At 38.7% G+C, this 16897-nt stretch overlaps 1 protein-coding gene and 1 long non-coding RNA gene across 5 annotated transcripts in view; one reads left to right on the top strand and one right to left on the bottom strand.

Moving 5' to 3' along the window:
* LOC113633532 (uncharacterized) overlaps positions 1-8243 on the bottom strand; it is a 193435-nt gene extending 185192 nt beyond the window's left edge. Inside the window, exon 1 of the long non-coding RNA XR_003438224.1 lies at positions 8083-8243. This is a non-coding gene — a long non-coding RNA (uncharacterized LOC113633532). The remainder of the gene's footprint in view (positions 1-8082) is intronic.
* Positions 8244-8416: 173 nt separating this feature from the next.
* The window catches only part of PPP4R3B (protein phosphatase 4 regulatory subunit 3B), a 63494-nt gene continuing 55013 nt past the window's right edge, over positions 8417-16897 (top strand). For 2 of the 4 annotated variants that reach the window (XM_027131703.1, XM_027131701.1), the window contains exons 1-2: positions 8417-8923; positions 10259-10314. In XM_027131703.1, the coding sequence (XP_026987504.1) occupies positions 8782-8923; positions 10259-10314 (198 nt within the window). In that variant the 5' untranslated portion in view covers positions 8417-8781. The remainder of the gene's footprint in view (positions 8924-10258; positions 10315-16897) is intronic. The other 2 variants (XM_027131704.1, XM_027131702.1) reach the window with 1 other exon arrangement.

Raw genomic sequence — 16897 nt, 5'->3', positions numbered from 1 at the left:
TGAAATTCAAATTTAACTGGGTATCCTGTATTTTTGTTTGCTAAATCTGGTAACCCTAAACTTGGTGCAAGCAACTAGTCAGAGAATTCTCAAGGGCTCACTCCTTGGGAAGGGAGAATATTCAGAAAAAATGGACTGAGCCAATACCAAGATACTGCAAAACAAATGTAAAAAGAAAATGGATAGACTTAGATTAACTCAGAAGGGGATGTAGTTGGAAGAAAAAGCAGCAGTTAGGACTGAGGATTTCAGCCTGAGCATTGTGAAGATAGTAGGATCTGTGACATGAATAGTAAACCTGAGGGGGCAAAATAGTTTTGAAGAGAAAGATGTCTGACTTATTAAATATGAGTATGAAGTCACCAACCAACATATTGGTTGGATATTCACCTTAATATCCTAGAAAGCAGTTGGGGCATAAGTGACTTTTGCAGAGATAATTAAAACAACTCCAGTTTTACCATCTCAAGCATATCTCAAATCACTGCAACAAGTTTCAAAATTAGTCTGAAATTTACAAAATTAATTTAAAGGTAATTAAAACTACCTACTATGAGCACAGTACTAAATGATGGAATTGTTTCCTTCTGAGACTTATATATACTCTTAATATAGAGTCAATAACTTATGAAAGGCAGACTGATGAGCAGTCTAGTAAAGGTTTTAAAAAAGTCATAAAAAGGAAAAGAATAGGTTAATTCTAACTGGAAGAAAAAGGGAAAGTTTCTAAGAAGTGGAATTTGAATAGGACTTCATTATGGAGAGGTGATATTTGAGCTGGGCTTTAAAGGATGATTATAAAGGGAAAGGCTGCCTGTGGAGTGGAACAGTTTTACCAGTGGATAAAGAAGACAGTAAATAGAGGTCAGACTGTAGAGGGGTTTCGAATATTAGACTTAGGACTCCGAACTTTATCCTGCGTGTGTTGGGAAACACTGAAGAATACCCAATGTCTCATGAAAACTCAAACTGCGTAGTTGGTTATAGTTTTGATATTGACTATAAAATTTAATGCAATTGCCAAGGACTCATAAGTTAGAAGAGATGATATTTTTTTAAGTATAAAAATATGTAGGCCATTATCATTTATGAAAACAGATAAATTATCTTAATATTGGCAATAGCTATTAGGACAAAGTAGTTCTACAAGAATGCAAGAATGGGTAAGCATATAATCTCTATAATGAATTATAGATAAAAACCGTATAATAACCAGATGCGAAAGAGTCAATTTATAGAATTCGATGTACACTTCCTAGAGAATTTAGAATATTAGGAAACATCCTTAACTTGGAAAATGGTATCTATCAGAAATTAAGAACATGTATACAACACTGCAGATGTTGCCATTAAAGTCAGGAACAAAACAAGAATCACCACTATTATTCTCATCAGTGTTCTAAGGTCCTAATCAATGTGATGAGATTAAACAGAGGTGGAGAAGAACAGAAACATTTGCAGATGATCATCTAAAAAACACTTTAAATTGTTATAGAACAGTTAGAACTAATAAGCAAGCAGTGGCCACATATGTTTGCCAAAATAAATAGCGGTCAAACGTTGCCGTGGAATGAGCTCATTTCCACTTCTCTTTTTCCAGGCTTCACGGAGCTACACCAGCAGTGAGTTTGCCCCATCCCCTGTGGTCCTGACCAGGGTTAAATCTTCAGTCCCAAAGTCAATGACGTCTTGATTATTCAGTCTTAACCTCCAGCCCCCTTGATCAAGCACCCTAAAAATCCAGTCCCAAGCGTACTCCTCCAGCTCCTGCTAGTACATGCTAGCATATTATTTCAGTCCCTTCGGTGTGTAATCTCCTTCCTTATCAGGCAAAGCAGTCCCCAGGTCACTACCTGTGAAATCAGCTGTCAAATGCAGTTAAATACTGCAACCAGATTTAACCCTAGTTACCATAGCCTCTCAGCTCCAAGAAATGGGAGCAACTATGGAGGAGGTCTTTCTGCAAGGGGGAAGTGTTATCTCTTACTAGGAGTTATAAGCCACTTCTGCAGCCCCTGAGGATCCAGGGATATCTACAGAGCCAAAATACGGGCATCCATCCCATGTTTCAAAGCTTCAGGCTTTCCCAACCAGGGCCCTAGCTGCATAGCAAGCCTCCCTAGGCTGAGCATTCAAATATCTTTAGAGCTCTGTAACTGTCAAATCCCATATCTGTTTTTCCACTGTAGGGAATAAGGGCCTCTTTATGAAGACCAAAGAGCCCCCCCTGGCTCCCAAATGTAGTTTTTAACTGTGCATTAAGTGCCCTCAATTCATTAGCCCTCAGCAAGGGAGTAGTACAACTTAATTGGCCACCTCTCCTCTCCTCATAAGCATTGTTTCTCCCATATCTTTCAAATCCTGAACAGTTGAATAGGCAACAGCATTCACCCCTTCTAGGATGTTTTCCTAGGTCACTACCTGTGAAATCAGTAGTCAAATGGCCACCTTGTGCCAGGGACTGAGTAAACCATTCCCCAAACCCCATCTTACTGTCTGATTTCTGACATCACTCCCTGTATCACCTATGTCAGTTCTGGTCCTCAGAGAAGCAGATGCCAAGAAGGGATCTGCAAGATATTAATTGGGGGAAATGTCTGTGATGGATAAAATACGTGGGCTCAGGAATTGACAGGAAGAGCCTGCAGACCATAGTGCAAGTCTGACCTCTGTAAAAGGAGGAAGGGAAGGAAATACTGGGTGGAGCTTCAGACTAGTGTATTTCCAAGAAAGTCTCATCCTGGCTGTTAAGTTCCCCAAGCCAAAGTTGCCATTAGAGGAGTTCTGCTTTGGACAAGAAAGGACAAGTTTTATACCCCTGCTGTGCTGAGTCACTGGCTGGGAGCAGCTGGAGGTATTTGTGGCACAAACATAATGGTGGAGCCCAAAAGGCAGCTTGCTGTCAGATAACTTATGTTCCCCAGAGTAGGTTCTCTTTAAGGAGATCAGAGTGGTGCACTTTAAGGCCACCACACCAACCAAAAATCAAAACAAATTATAAAACTATAGTAATTAACTGTCATAGTAGAGTTGGCCAAATAAAACAATGGAAAAAGAACAGTGAATTCAGACTCAAATCTAGATATGTGTGTATATGTGTGTGTGTGTCTGTGAATTTAATAAAGAATATGATTTAAATAGCATTTCATATTATTTCATCTATAAATGATGTTAACAGTTGGCTCTCCATTGGGAGGAAAAATTTTAAATTGACATCCAACTTCATATATACAAAAAATTTCAAGTGGATTAGAGAACTAAACATTAAAAAGCCATAAAAACATGACAATACCTTGGTTAAACATGGAAAATTAACAACACAGTTAAATAATTTTTTTAAAAAGTAGAGCCCAAAGGGCAAACAAAAGAGACAATAGCAGACAAGAGATTTTAATAAATGTTGGTTGCATAACAAGCAAATAGAAGAGCAGTGGTAAATTTAGCAGAACAGAGGAAGTCACAATCTATATGACCCCAGAGGTGATCAGATAAGAAAAGAGAACAAATTATCTCCACACACACACAAAAAAAATCAAAGGATCAGGGGTGAGAATTTGAGGGCAAGGTAAAAGTCTATACAGAGAGGGGCTATATGCCTAACTCCACTTCCCAAACCCACATAACCAAAGGACTACCATCCCTACACACACACACACACATACACACACTCATACCCATACACGCCCTTGTAACACTGCCACCTACCACCTCAGAAGAATGAGATGCTAGGTACCAGAGATGCAATGGTGAGAAAAACATACTCCCTGGACTCATGAAAATTTTTCATCTACATGTGGAGACAGTTATTAATAAAAACTCGTACAAATAAATATAAAGCTACAAGTATGACAGATGCTACAATGGAGGGGTGCATGGTGCTATAAGTGTGTAATAGGAAGATAAAATGAATACTCTGGTTGTCTTCCTAGCATCTACTTTACCCATATCACATAGTGTAACATACATGGGATTTGGGTAGGACTAACCCCACCCGCAGCTACAAGCATGGGCCCTGATTTGCCTCAGCCAGTCCAGTACATGACATTCCCTAGACCACAAAACTCTAGGTTCAGGAGTGGGCATGTGACCTAAGTTAGTATAATCACAATGCAACTGGAGATACGTGAAGAAACTCTTTTGATGTGAAGAACTGTGTAGCCTTGGGAGCTCTTGGCTACCATCTTAAGATACAAAAGGAATCAGCCTTAGGATGGATTTGGCAGAGCAGAAAGTAGAACTGAGAGGCAGAAGAAAATCAAGTTCTCACTGATACTCTTGAGTCACTCAGTTAAATCAATCCTGAGGTTCATCTTATCTTCAGACTTTCTATTCACATGAGCCAATAAATTGTCTTATCATTTAAATCGATGTGAATTGGGTTTTTTGGTTCCACGGGGATTTGACCTAGTCAAGGAAGTCTCTTCTACGTAAGTGATAATTGTGGTGACATCTGAAGGATAATGATAAAGCAGGAGTCATCATGAGATGACTGGAAAGAAGGAAGTTCAGACAAGTAAGTGTCAATTTTAACTTAGATTAAGTAAAATGGGTTGAAAAATGTCCATTGGCATTATCAACAAAGATGTCTTTAGTGAGTTTATCAAGAGCTTTTTGGTGAGGGCTGGGTGATGGAAACCACAATAGATAGGTTCAATTAAGGAGTCCAGTGGTGAGGTGAGGAAATGTAGGGAGTATAAACAACTTTAACCCTTGAACAGTTTGGCTGAAAAGGGGAAGAGAAATAGGAATGTAGCTGAAGAGGATGTAGGTTATCAGTTTTGATGACTTATTTAAATGGAGAAGGTCTTAAAGATTAATCACCTCAAGGAAAAAAGTGAATGAATATAGCAAAGAAACTTTCATAAAAGTTTTTCACAAAAACATCGCACAGAATTAGGAAGGGTAGAAACAGAAAGCCTCACATTTCAAGGACATGAGTCAGTAAGACTGAGAACCCAGTTTACTCTGTAGAGATTACTATATTTTTTAATCCTCAAGAATTAAAAAGTGTAATGTGCCCTCAAGCGACATTTGGCAATGATGGGAGATAATTTTGATTATCACAACAGGAGGATGGGGTGCAATACTACTGGCATCTGGTGGGTCGAAGCCAGGAATGCAGCTAATCATCCTGTAACGCACAGGACAGCCTCTCACAACAAAGAATTATCCAGCCCAAAATGTCAGTGGTGCCAAAACTGTAAAACCCTGCTCTAGGAATTTAACCTATGCATATATTGGCACACATGAAACAACTTCTGTACAATCATTTATTGTTTGAAATTATGCACTATTGGAAATGACATATATAGAGACAGAAAAAATGGTTTAAATAAACTAGGGTATATTAGTACAATAGTATGTACGGTATTCCATTATTTGTGTTTAAAAAAAAAGGTGGTAGGTATAAATTTACATATACAGATATAGAAATCTATCTCAACCCTTGGAGTGGAACTTGCCTGAAGAAAACCTTTGCTGGGGAATACACATTGTTGCAGTGCATTACTGCCCTCAGTGTGTCTTGGAGAATCCTGCTCTGGCCCTCTGTCTATGTTTCTCTCCATGGGATGAGAAGTCCATGAAACCAAGGGATGTGTCCACTTGGAACCCACTCTTCCCTTTCTAGACCATGCTCTGGGCACCCTGGAATTCCCTGCCCCAAAGGCCAAGCCTGCTCCCAGGGTCTGCACAGTCCTCTTCCCAAATTCTGTCCTTAATTGGCCACTGAGGAGTGGCCAAAGGGTGACTACATTCAGGGAGAGTAGACATAGACAGAGCTTGGACAAAAGGCTGGGGTACCCTCTGTGCGCACATGAGGGCTGTCTAACTGCAGGCAGAGCTGAGGTGTGAGAAGAGAAGGCAGGCTAAGGACTTCAGGAGCCAAAGGGAGACTCTGGAACTCTGAGGAGTTCAAGAATTCTAGATTTGAATTTGGAATCTGGTTTCCAGGCCATATGAAAATATATTGCTTAGGGTATACCAAAGGTAGGAAAAGAAAATATATTTTATTTAATAGCTTGATTTAAAATTTTTAAATCTTTAGACATATGGTATATGGTCTTCCTTTTGTGTGCTTGTCCTGGACCTTACAAATGTTAGAGGTCGGCCTGTTGCAGAAGAGAGAATCCCTGTGACCTAGGGCAAGAAAAAACCAATAACCTGTGCCTGAGGATCCAGCAAGGGGCAGAGATGAGTGCTGAGGGTTTAACTCTGTTCCCTTATTTCAGATATTGGGGAGTACAGCAAAAGGGATACTAAGGGGAAGGTGGAAGGGATGCTTTGAAACACTGTTCAGATCATTCCACTCCTTAGTTCAAAACTCTCCAATGGATTTGCAACTCATTCAAAGCAAAACCCAAGGCCCTTCAAGACAGCCTCTCCCCCACTCCCAACCTTACTTCCCACCATTTCCCCCCTTTCTCACTCCACTCCAATCATACTGGTTTCCTTGCTATCCCTCTCACTCACTCAGCATGCTTACAGCCTCAAGGCCTTTGTACTTGTAGTTACTGCTTTCTGGCTCTCCCTTCCCCTAGGGAAATGCATGGCAGACTGCCTACCCTCAATAGACACCATTACCCTTCCCATACTCACTCTCTAACCTTCTGCTACTCTTTTTTTTGGTCACAACATTTATCAGTACCTGGCATAGCTTTGTTTACTGTCTTCCTGCACTAGAATGTAAGCTCCATGAAAGAGGGACTTTTTCTATTTATTCACTGTATAGAACAATGTCTAGCACATAATATATGCTCAACAAATATTTGCTGAATGATTGAATAAATACAGGAAATGACTCCTGTTGTTTCAATTTTTTCCAGAGTTAGATCTTATTTGTAGAACAGTAAACTTTCAACACGTATGGTGTCAAAGTGACTTCTGTACAGTTCTCATTCCTTTAACTTAATACATAACTTATTTATACGTTTTTTTAGGCCAGTAACACATTATGACTTTGTTCACCTGGTCCCCACAGCCTTGAACACCTTTCAAGCCAAACTCCCACTCAGGGATCCTCTAACATCAGGCCCAAAAGTTATCTGAGTGTGCCTCAAAAGTTATCTGTGTGAAGCTTTCTCTGACCCGAGACGGAAATGTTATTTTCTCTGGGCTCAAAATGCATTTCGTCCACATCAATCACAGCAATTAACGGGCTCTACTGCCACGTATATTGTAACTATTTAATCCAAGTATACTTAGATTTTAAAAAATCCTATGTATCCAGATGTTGAACCGAGAATTTAATTTTTATCAGGCGCCTGTTCTGTGTAAGACGTCTCACGTTTTAGTGTACCGCGGAAGGGTGTATCCACAAGATCTGGTCAAAACATAAGCACGTTCTGAAAACACCATTGATAAGGAATGACTACAACTCCCAAGATGCGCTGCAGGGTAAAACGTGTGCATCTCGCCTGACTTTCACCTTTCAGACTAATGGGTTGTAAAAAGCTGGCGGCACAACAAGCTGAAACTGTCTTTAAAAACGAACAAAAGGATTCTACCGAAAACGAACAGGGGCCCAGTGCATGGTTTGTATCCACCGCTCAATGTCTGACACTTAATGTGATGTTTGACAACGTGAACGCCAAGAGAATTCCTCCCTCGCTTATTCAGTGCATAAGACCTCCCGAGAGAGAACGCGAGAAATGTCAGCAAGAGAAACTCAAAAATATCGAAACAGTGCTCTTCGATATGTTAGGAAAGTAGCTCCCTGCCACTTCCCTAAACTTATCTGAAGACTTATTTTCCGACGTTACAAACACGGGAAGGGCACTGTATTTTCATGAAGCGGAAAGTATGCTTTTCAATGGCCAGCCACCAAAAGCCTAACGATACACTTGTGTACAATATTACAATCTCCTGGAGATGCACAGGACACTTCCTGAGGAGATGCTTAACTGTAACAGACTCCATAGCGAGTTTCAGGGGGTTTCGGGTCGCATTAAAGGGCTAACCTCCTCACAGAATGAGGTTTAAACTGTTTTTCTCTCACAGGCTGAAAGGGTGAGCTTCCATTAAGCAGTGCGAGCACATTTCCTTCCCTTTTGCTCAGGGTGAGTCCCGTCCAAGGATGCGTACCTCCCAGGTTTGCTTTGTGTTTTCCACAGAGCTGGATCCCACGGCTCGTCACACGCCGGGTGAAGCCAGCAATCCGCACGAAGCCGAATCCATGACTCCGCGCCCGCCGCCTGCCCAGAGAGGACTCTCGCGGAACCAGTGGAGACAAGGAGCTCGCAGGGACCGCCCACTCAACCGAGATCCCACGGGAGTAGGCGGGGCCGAGATAGGAGGAAGTCGCACTTAGACACACCCACCTCAGTCCAGTACCCCGCCTCGCGAGAACACCGTGCATGCAGAAACGGAGGTGCCTCTTGTTGGGCTCGTCGGCCGCCGTAGCCCCTGCTAGGACAGCCCGTGCGAGCTTGCTGGAGGAGGAAGAGAAAGGCAGAGAGAATCGGGTTACAAGATGGCGGATCTGTAGTAGTTACCGCGGCGGCGGCGGCGGCGAGAGAGCGAGCGAGCTCTGGGGGTCAAAGGGTGGGGAGGGTGGCTGTGTGCGGGGGTGAAGTGAGAGGTAACCGGGACTCCGGGCGGAAAGGTCTCAGTGGTTCTTGTTGCCCCTTCCCGCGGCTGAACCTTGGGAGCCATGGTGAACTCGGGCCTCTCCGGAGCCGCCGCCGCCGCTGCAGCCACCGCCGCTACCGTCTCTCTAGAGTGAGGGGCGCGGACGAGGTGAGCAAGGAGGCGGCGGCTGGAGCTGTGGGGACAGCAGCCACCATGTCGGATACGCGGCGGCGAGTGAAGGTTTATACCCTGAACGAAGACCGGCAATGGGACGACCGAGGCACCGGGCACGTCTCCTCCACCTATGTGGAGGAGCTCAAGGGAATGTCGCTGCTGGTTCGGGCAGAGTCCGACGGTAAGGTTATTGGAACCGTAGGGTAGGGGACCATGCCTCCGTTTTGGGCACAGCCTTGGGGTTTAGGCCCTGGGCCGAGTACTGTTACTGCCACCGCTTGGGACAGCGCATTGGTTTTCTGTCTGCACTTCAGTACGGTGAAGACAAACTACTTTGTTGGGATTTATCCTCAGTCGGACGCCGATTCTCTGTTCCCCCGCCTCCTCTCCTTATTAAACCTTTGACCCCTTCCTCTCCAGTCTCGCCTCTTAAAGAGGTGGGGGGAAGAGTGTGAGAGAGAAGAGAGGAAGTCATGAGAAACAAGGTAGTAGTGATCTTGTTCTAGGGAACTGACCCTTCCCGTCCCCCTTTATTTTCTTATCCCATTATATGCCTGGTACAAAAGGTTTAGTGAAACTTAACTTTTTTTTTTTTTTAACTGATTTTGCTAACTAGCCCCAGTTGCCACAGTCGACAGGTGCTGGGGAAAACCAAAATGCAGGGGTTATTTCCTGGGGTTATTGCAGACTGTTGCCACAATACACGCACGCACAAGCACATACACCTTCAGTCTGGGATCCCTCCAGGCTATCTTTGTAGAAGGTGCTGTGAACAAGTGGATACTTTACAACCAAAACAAGTTAGGACACCAGAGCAGATTGTAAACTTGTATTCGTTGATTTATTGTACGAGTCTTAAGTGAAATATTTTAAAATTATAAAATGTACAGCCTTAAGTAAAACACCTTCCTCACTGTATCTGATCGCTGGATTTGAGCAACTGATTTGTGCAGATTAAAGAAAAATAGCAGTCTTCGGTTTATTTTTGACATATCTTTTACTCTTGCACTTTTTCTTTAAAGTAATCATGGACATTTATCTTTACATGAGGTGTCCTGCTTTTTGTTCTTAAGGAGAAAAGGATAAATGTAATTCTGTATTTGTGTACTAAGTATTTAAATCCCTGTTGTCGTCCTTTGTAATTTGTTTTATTTGTTAAACTGGAAATGCAATAAAATAACCTTGTTAAAAAAAATTTGGCTTCAGGTGGTCATTTAGACCTTAAATTTTTCATTTCAATAAAACTATAATAAGTAATCTAGTCTCCGCATATTCTTGGTCTGAATGTTGTTCTTAGATGAAATTTTTCCTTTAAGGGTATATGGGGATAGGATGATATGTTCTACATTAAATATGAAGCCCAGATCTTGAGAGAAGAATGTAAATTGGAATACATTTGATTACTTCAGATGTCCTGCTGGGGGAAGAAAAAAGTTGTTTTTTTAATGTGTATTCTGATGTTTTATTCAGTGTTTTATAAATTGAAACTTATAAATATTATTTTTTTAACTTGCAGGATCACTACTCTTGGAATCAAAGATAAATCCAAACACTGCATATCAGAAACAACAGGCAAGTAGTTGTTTATCTTTAATTTGAAAGACTTCATCTGTGATCAAGGAAGTATTAATCTGACAAAGATGGGAAAGCTTTTCTGACAAAAAAAAAAAAAAAACATGGATGGTAAACAGAATTACAGGCTATCTGTATTTCCCTTGCAGGTTAAAAGTTTCAAACTGAAAAGTGAAAGCTTTTGTTCTGGAAGTAATTTATTATCTTTGAATTGAGCCACTGTTAGTTTATATTGGAATACGACGTATTCATTAGTCTTATTTAACTGCAGTTAGCCAGGTATCTTCTATACCCTGTACACTAAGCCTTTTATTCTCAGTCACATATAAAGGAAATGGCATAAAAGAAAATTCAAAGGGGTACTCTTTAAAGCAAGGAAAGCCTGTTTGTGGTGTGAAAGTGGATCCTTTGACTCATGCAAAGATAAAGCTTTTGAAGTAGAAGCACTTAATCCTGTTCTTTAATTGTTGTATATTTTTAATATAATAACCAATGGATATTTCATGAAAGTGTACACTGACTATTATGCAATGTTTTCTGTTGATACTTATTGTCTTATTTGGGAAAAGAAAACCTGTGTTGTGTTTTAGTGTGCTAATTATCTAGTCTGGAAATGGCTGCAGTGATTCAACTTTTCCTTTATCCTGTGAATGTTTTCATTTTTATTATGAAAGATTCCAAAATTGAGAAGTACAGTGAATAATATAATGAGTGTCTGTGTAACACCACCAAATTTAACAATGTTAACACTATACCATATTTGTTTCAAATCTTTTTGTAGTGTTGAACGTTGTGGATAGAATTAAAACTCCCTTTGTACCCATCTCATTCTATCCATTCTCCACCCTCCCTGTAGGTAACCACTATTCTGAAGTTAATGTGTATTATTTCTGTACATGCTTTATACCTTTTCTGCATATGTATGTATCCATAAATAATACGTAGTCTTTTGTGCGTTTTTAAACTTTACACAATTGATCTCCTATTCTTACATGTACTCTGCAACTTTCATTTTTCACTCAAAGTTACTTCGAAGATTTGTTCATGTTAATGTAGATTTAGTTGGGCATTTTTTAAAACACTGTATGATGTATGATATACACCTATTGTTAGACATTTGGATTATTTCTAGGGTTTTTTTGTGTGTGTGTTCTGTGTGTAAAGTGAACATGGCAGAGATTTTTGGAGGAAAAGATAAATTATTTTCCAGTTTTTTTTGTGTGGAGTGTGTAAAGTGAATATGGCAGAAGTTTTAAAAGGAAAAGATAAATAATTTGAAGGAAAAGATAAATTAATTATACTTGCATCATCAGTGCCTACTTTCTTCAAGGTCAATGAAAATTTCGATGCTCAGAAGCAAATACTTCGCACTTGGAGGAATGAAATTACATCTACTGCACAGTGCATTATTAGTAAAAGTCTTACTTTTAAACAGTTTTGTGTATACAGTGCATTCTTAGTACTTTGAAATATTTTTAAAATTTTCCATATTCAGTTAATAGTTTTTTCCTTTGCTAAGAAAATATTATGTCTTTTTTGATGGAGAATCAAACATTTGTTCTGTATTGAACACCTGAAGTTGTTTCCTATACCTTAGATGTTTTAAGGTAAATTTAACTAAATTTAATTTCTAAGTCAGCCAGGCAGATGGTTACTCTCTGTCTTTGTACTGACTTTTACCACATAGCCACTTTTGGTTTGTTTTTTTGTTTGCTTGCTTTGGGGGAAAGGAGTACCAATATTTTGTAACCATTTTTTTCTACCTGCATGAATATAATTCTCAGGAACTGTCTTCTTAAGTGTGACTCCTTAAAAATTAGTTATGTTATGGATTCTTCTCAAATTGTATACAAGATCCTTTAGCTGTTCTTTTAACTAGAAAGATCACATTATAGCAGAGGTTTGTGTATAAACCCCCATCGTTAGTCCAGAATTACACAGTGGTTCTGTGAATATTTTTAGGAACTTTGGGACATAACTTTGTGTGTCATGTTACTCTGCTAGAAAATTTAAGTATTGCGGGAGAAAAATATTTAAAAAAATTTTTATGCCATTGGGGAAATGTTTTTTGTAATTAATTCCTTTTAAATAATATACTATTAGGGCTTTTTAAAAATATCTTTTTCCTTAATTGAGGTACTTTTACTGAATAACATTAAAGCTTAAGAGAACTCTTTGGCAATGAGAATACTCTGGAAAAGCTTTGTGTATAAGAATGAAAAACGTGTGTAAATGGAGTCAGTTGTTTTCTTTTCTTTATTGTTTAAATAGACTGCACTTTTCTAATAGAAATCAAAGAGCTATATAGGAGTTATGTTAGACTTATTTTCTTTGTAATAGATGTGTTTGTTTCACCAAAATCTTTTTCAGTTTGCCTTTTTACCAGATTACACAAATTGGGATTTCCAAACACCTCATATTTTTCTATGTTCATTAGAATTACCTTTTTTTAAGTGTCATCATTTAAGTATTCAATAAATTAGTCTAGAAAATTACTTATTTCTAAAATTTATATGAAATATATTGATCATTAGTGGGTTTTTAATTTTAAAAAAAAGCCCTGAGTGAGTTAATGAGACATTCATAGTTTATAGGAAATTTTGCTACATTAAAATACATTGAATATAATGAGAACCTACTCTATAGCACAGGGAACTCTACTCGGTCCTCTGTGGCAACGTAAATGGGAAGGAAATCCAAAAAAGAGGAGATGTATGTATACGTATAGCTGATTCACTTTGCTGTGCAGTAGAAACTAACACAACATTGTAAAGCAACTATGGCAATAAAAATTAATTTTTAAAAATTCATTGAATAAATACAGAGACAGTTGTAAAATGAGCTAAGTACTGAATTGTGGGTTCAAAATAAGTTAGAATGAGTTGAGTTAATGTCAAATGACTCAATATCAATAGGAAATCATTGATTCACATCACTTCCTTTGCTTACTGTGGGTAATATCGAAGTATTGGTAGTTGATGGGAAGAAGATATACTTAACCTAAAGGAGCCAATAAACTTGTGAAGTATTTAAAGAAACACTGTTAGAAAGAAAAGAGAATGATTATACAGTGTAACACAGAATAAAGTGCCTGATACATGTGTCAAAATTCTACTTTATCAATAGAATAAATCCCACTTGACTAAATCAAAAGCAGACTCATAGGGTGTGTACCTTTTATATTAAGCACAATTTTGTGTTAATTGGGTTTGGGAGAGATGTATAAGGAAGTCCTCATCCTGGGTTTTATTGGGAGATAATACATAACAAGTGAAACAGTTACAGAATAGTAATAAGATAGCTGATAAAGTGCTTTAACTCAGTCCTCATCAAGAGTCCATGAAAGCATTTCACAGATAAGGCAACTTAAGGCACAGAAAGGTTAAGTTTCTTAATTGAGATTATATAGTAGGTATGCACCAACACAAAATACTGTGAAAAGTAACTTTATTCCACAGACTTGGGCAGTAGAAAATTAGAGAAAGGAGAGAGTGATTTGAGCCAGTCATTGAGAAAAACTTCACTCTTCTTGGTGGTGCCTTCTGAAGGAACTATGATAGGGCAAGAAATAGTACACCTGACACAAAAGGCATTATTAAGCCTATTTGGTTTCTATTATTACGCCTAAGAGGTTTCTTATTTGAGAGCTTGGTTTGCTAAACAAAAGGGAGCCATTATAGGTTCTTGAGTAGGAGCCTAACATGAAAGTGATACTGTGTTTAGGAAGCCGGTGTGGCAATGTCATGAATAATGAATTGGAGGTAGGGAGCGAAACAGAAGAACTTTAGGTAGCAAGACCTTTGCAATAATTCAGATCAAGAAAATGAAAGTCTGTTCCAGTGTAGAAAATGGAATTGGAAAGAAGGAAAAGAACTCCAGTACCTTTTCAGGAAAGTGCTGGAAGATTTGGTGAATGATTAAATATGAAAAACAAGGAATCAAAGGTCACTAGTAGTGTTTTTGAGCCTTGGGGCCACAAAAATGATGGTTCTCTCCAGAAACTGGGAAGTTGAGGAGAAAGCAGGGTTACATTTATCGTTGGGTTAGAGACTTGTTTATTTAAAAAACAAAAGGTTCTTTATTTTGAATAGGTAATACATTCACATTGTTAAAAATCAGAAGGTGCTTATGAAGTCTCTCGCACCCTGGACCCTGTCCATACAGTTTCCCTTGCTAGAGGCCACCAGTGTTACCAGTTTCTTGTATATCTTGCTAGCGGTTTTATGCATATGTAAACAAATATGCATGCAATTATATATATATATATATATATATATATATAAAATTCTCTTTTTTATTGGCATAAGTGGTAGCAAACAATATATTGTTTTGTGCCTTTTTTTCATTTAGGCTTTGGAGTAAAATAAATAGAAAGGTCTTAAAATTGAACACCTGGGACTAGAGATAGAGTGAGAGTTTGATGCAGGAGATTCTGATTTGAGAATCATTAAACACTATTTTTAGCTGCAAAAGAGGATCTCCTTTGAGAGAGTAGATACAAATTGAGAAAAGAACAGAGCTTAAGACTGAGTCTTGTGAATTGTCCACATTTATTCATTCATCGAATAATACTTGGTTGAGTTCTGCTTATGGTTTGGTCACTAACGGTAGTTTGGTTTTTTAAAGTGCAGTTGAAAGCTTTTGAAGAGTTTTCAGCAAAGTGACATTATCCAAAATAGTAATATCAATCTGTAGAACTGAAGAGAGGCAATAACTAGGAGACTGGTTGAGAGAATGTAGCACGGTCCAAGCTAGAGATAATGTTGAATCAAGTTAGGGTGATGGCAGTAGATACAAAGAGGGGAGGTGGGTAGATTTGAGATATATATGGAAGATAGAATTGACAGGGCATGCTGCAGGTTTAGGTGTTTGGTAATCAGGAAGAAGGAAGATCCAGTAAAGAAAGAATAAGCAGTTGGAAAGAATAGAGCATCTGGAAAATGTGTTGTCTTCAAACCAAAGGAGAATATAATTGTGGTAAGGAAAGAAGGGCCAATCAGGCAGAAATGCTGTTTCATATCCTGCCAAGAGAAAGACTGAGAGTATTCTAGGTTTTGGTTAAAAGAATGTCCACTGAGATGAAGGTGGAAATGCAAATGATCTGATCTTATTGTACCTCTTAATTGGCAAAATAATCCAATAAAATTAAGGATGTTGGGGTTTAGCCTGAGAGCCACTGTGAGGAATGGACTGATGAGTATGTGAGAGGGAAAGAGGGTTATACAATTGTGAATGCTGCATTCAAATGACAGCATGAATTTGTAATGAGTAGGGTCCACTCTGACCTTGAACTATAGATCAGGTGCACAAGTAGAGGACGTGAATGATTAGGTTGGAAAGATGGAGCAGAGTGATTGGTAGAGATGTGTTCTGGGTGGTGGTCTGGAATGGAGGAATCTTTGGGAATCAGATGGAGAGGGGGCTTTCTTCGTTAGGATCCTTTCTGTTTCTTACAGTGCTACAGGGGAGGCGCTTGGGAAGCAAGTTGTTAAGACCTTCGCCATCTTTTAGAATTTGTTTACATTTCTTATGGGGCATAGTAACAGGAACATGGGTTTAGAGTTGGATGGATACTCTTAAGTTTTTTAATTCTGTTATTTCTAGCTATATGATTTTGAGCAAATTTTCTCTGAATCTCATTTTTTAAATGGAGATGCTACCTAACTCACATAATAGTTGTAAATTAATGTATGAAAAGGGCTTTACCATAGTACCTGACACACGAGTGCAATAAGATAACTGTATTCATAGTAATCTTACAATAATCTTTATGTAGACAGCATTTTCCTCTTTTCCAATAAGGAAAGAAAATCAAAGAAGTTAAATACTTTGCTGAAAGTCACCAAAATAGTGGACAGTAAAACTGTGGGTGGTGCTCCCAGGTCCTCATCCTAGTTCATGGTTATGCCCATTGTACCCAAATATATCACAGATTTTGAGAAGATAAGATACTACCATTGTTTGTAAGTAGTGTCATCATGTCTGTCTTGGATTATATGTTATGCCACACTATTATTTAAAAATCTATCTCAGAAGGAGTTTAAGTCAGCTACTATTAGGAACTACTAGAGAGTTACATGCTGCGTTGTCTGGTTAATCTCACTTATTTTCAGACTTTAAATTGATTTTGAACTTGTAAATTGAATCTAATATTTCCATCTTCCTTTTTTTAAAAAAATATTATTCCTTTGAAAAACTTGAGCTTTTTATTAATTTTGTCAAAGTCATTGGGGGCAAAGATAGGGTTAGTCTGGCAAGCAGTAGGATCTCAGATATTTCATGACTAGATACTATTCATGTTAATGAAGTAGATCAGTATCAAGGAGGAAAACTGAAACAGATAATCCATTGGTTTGTTAGGCCCTTTAAAAATGTGTCACAGATTCCTTTGTGAATATATAAAAACTGGAGACTCTTTCCCCAAAATAGATATTATGCAGCAGGTTTTAGATAAAATTTTAAGGTGTCTGTAGACTCTGGATTAAGAACCTCTGATTTAAACAGTAATTGGCTCCAGAGTACGTTTTTAATATATAAGATTGAAAATAACCATTTCGCATAATAAAACTACACTGTGAAAACC

Source organism: Aethalodelphis obliquidens, unplaced genomic scaffold, assembly GCF_003676395.1.
Source record: "Aethalodelphis obliquidens isolate GAN/ISIS:26980383/991018 unplaced genomic scaffold, ASM367639v1 scaffold40, whole genome shotgun sequence".
NCBI classification, from domain to species: domain Eukaryota; kingdom Metazoa; phylum Chordata; class Mammalia; order Artiodactyla; family Delphinidae; genus Aethalodelphis; species Aethalodelphis obliquidens.
Note: the sequence above shows the minus strand (reverse complement) of the source record. Positions and strands in the feature narration are given on the sequence as shown.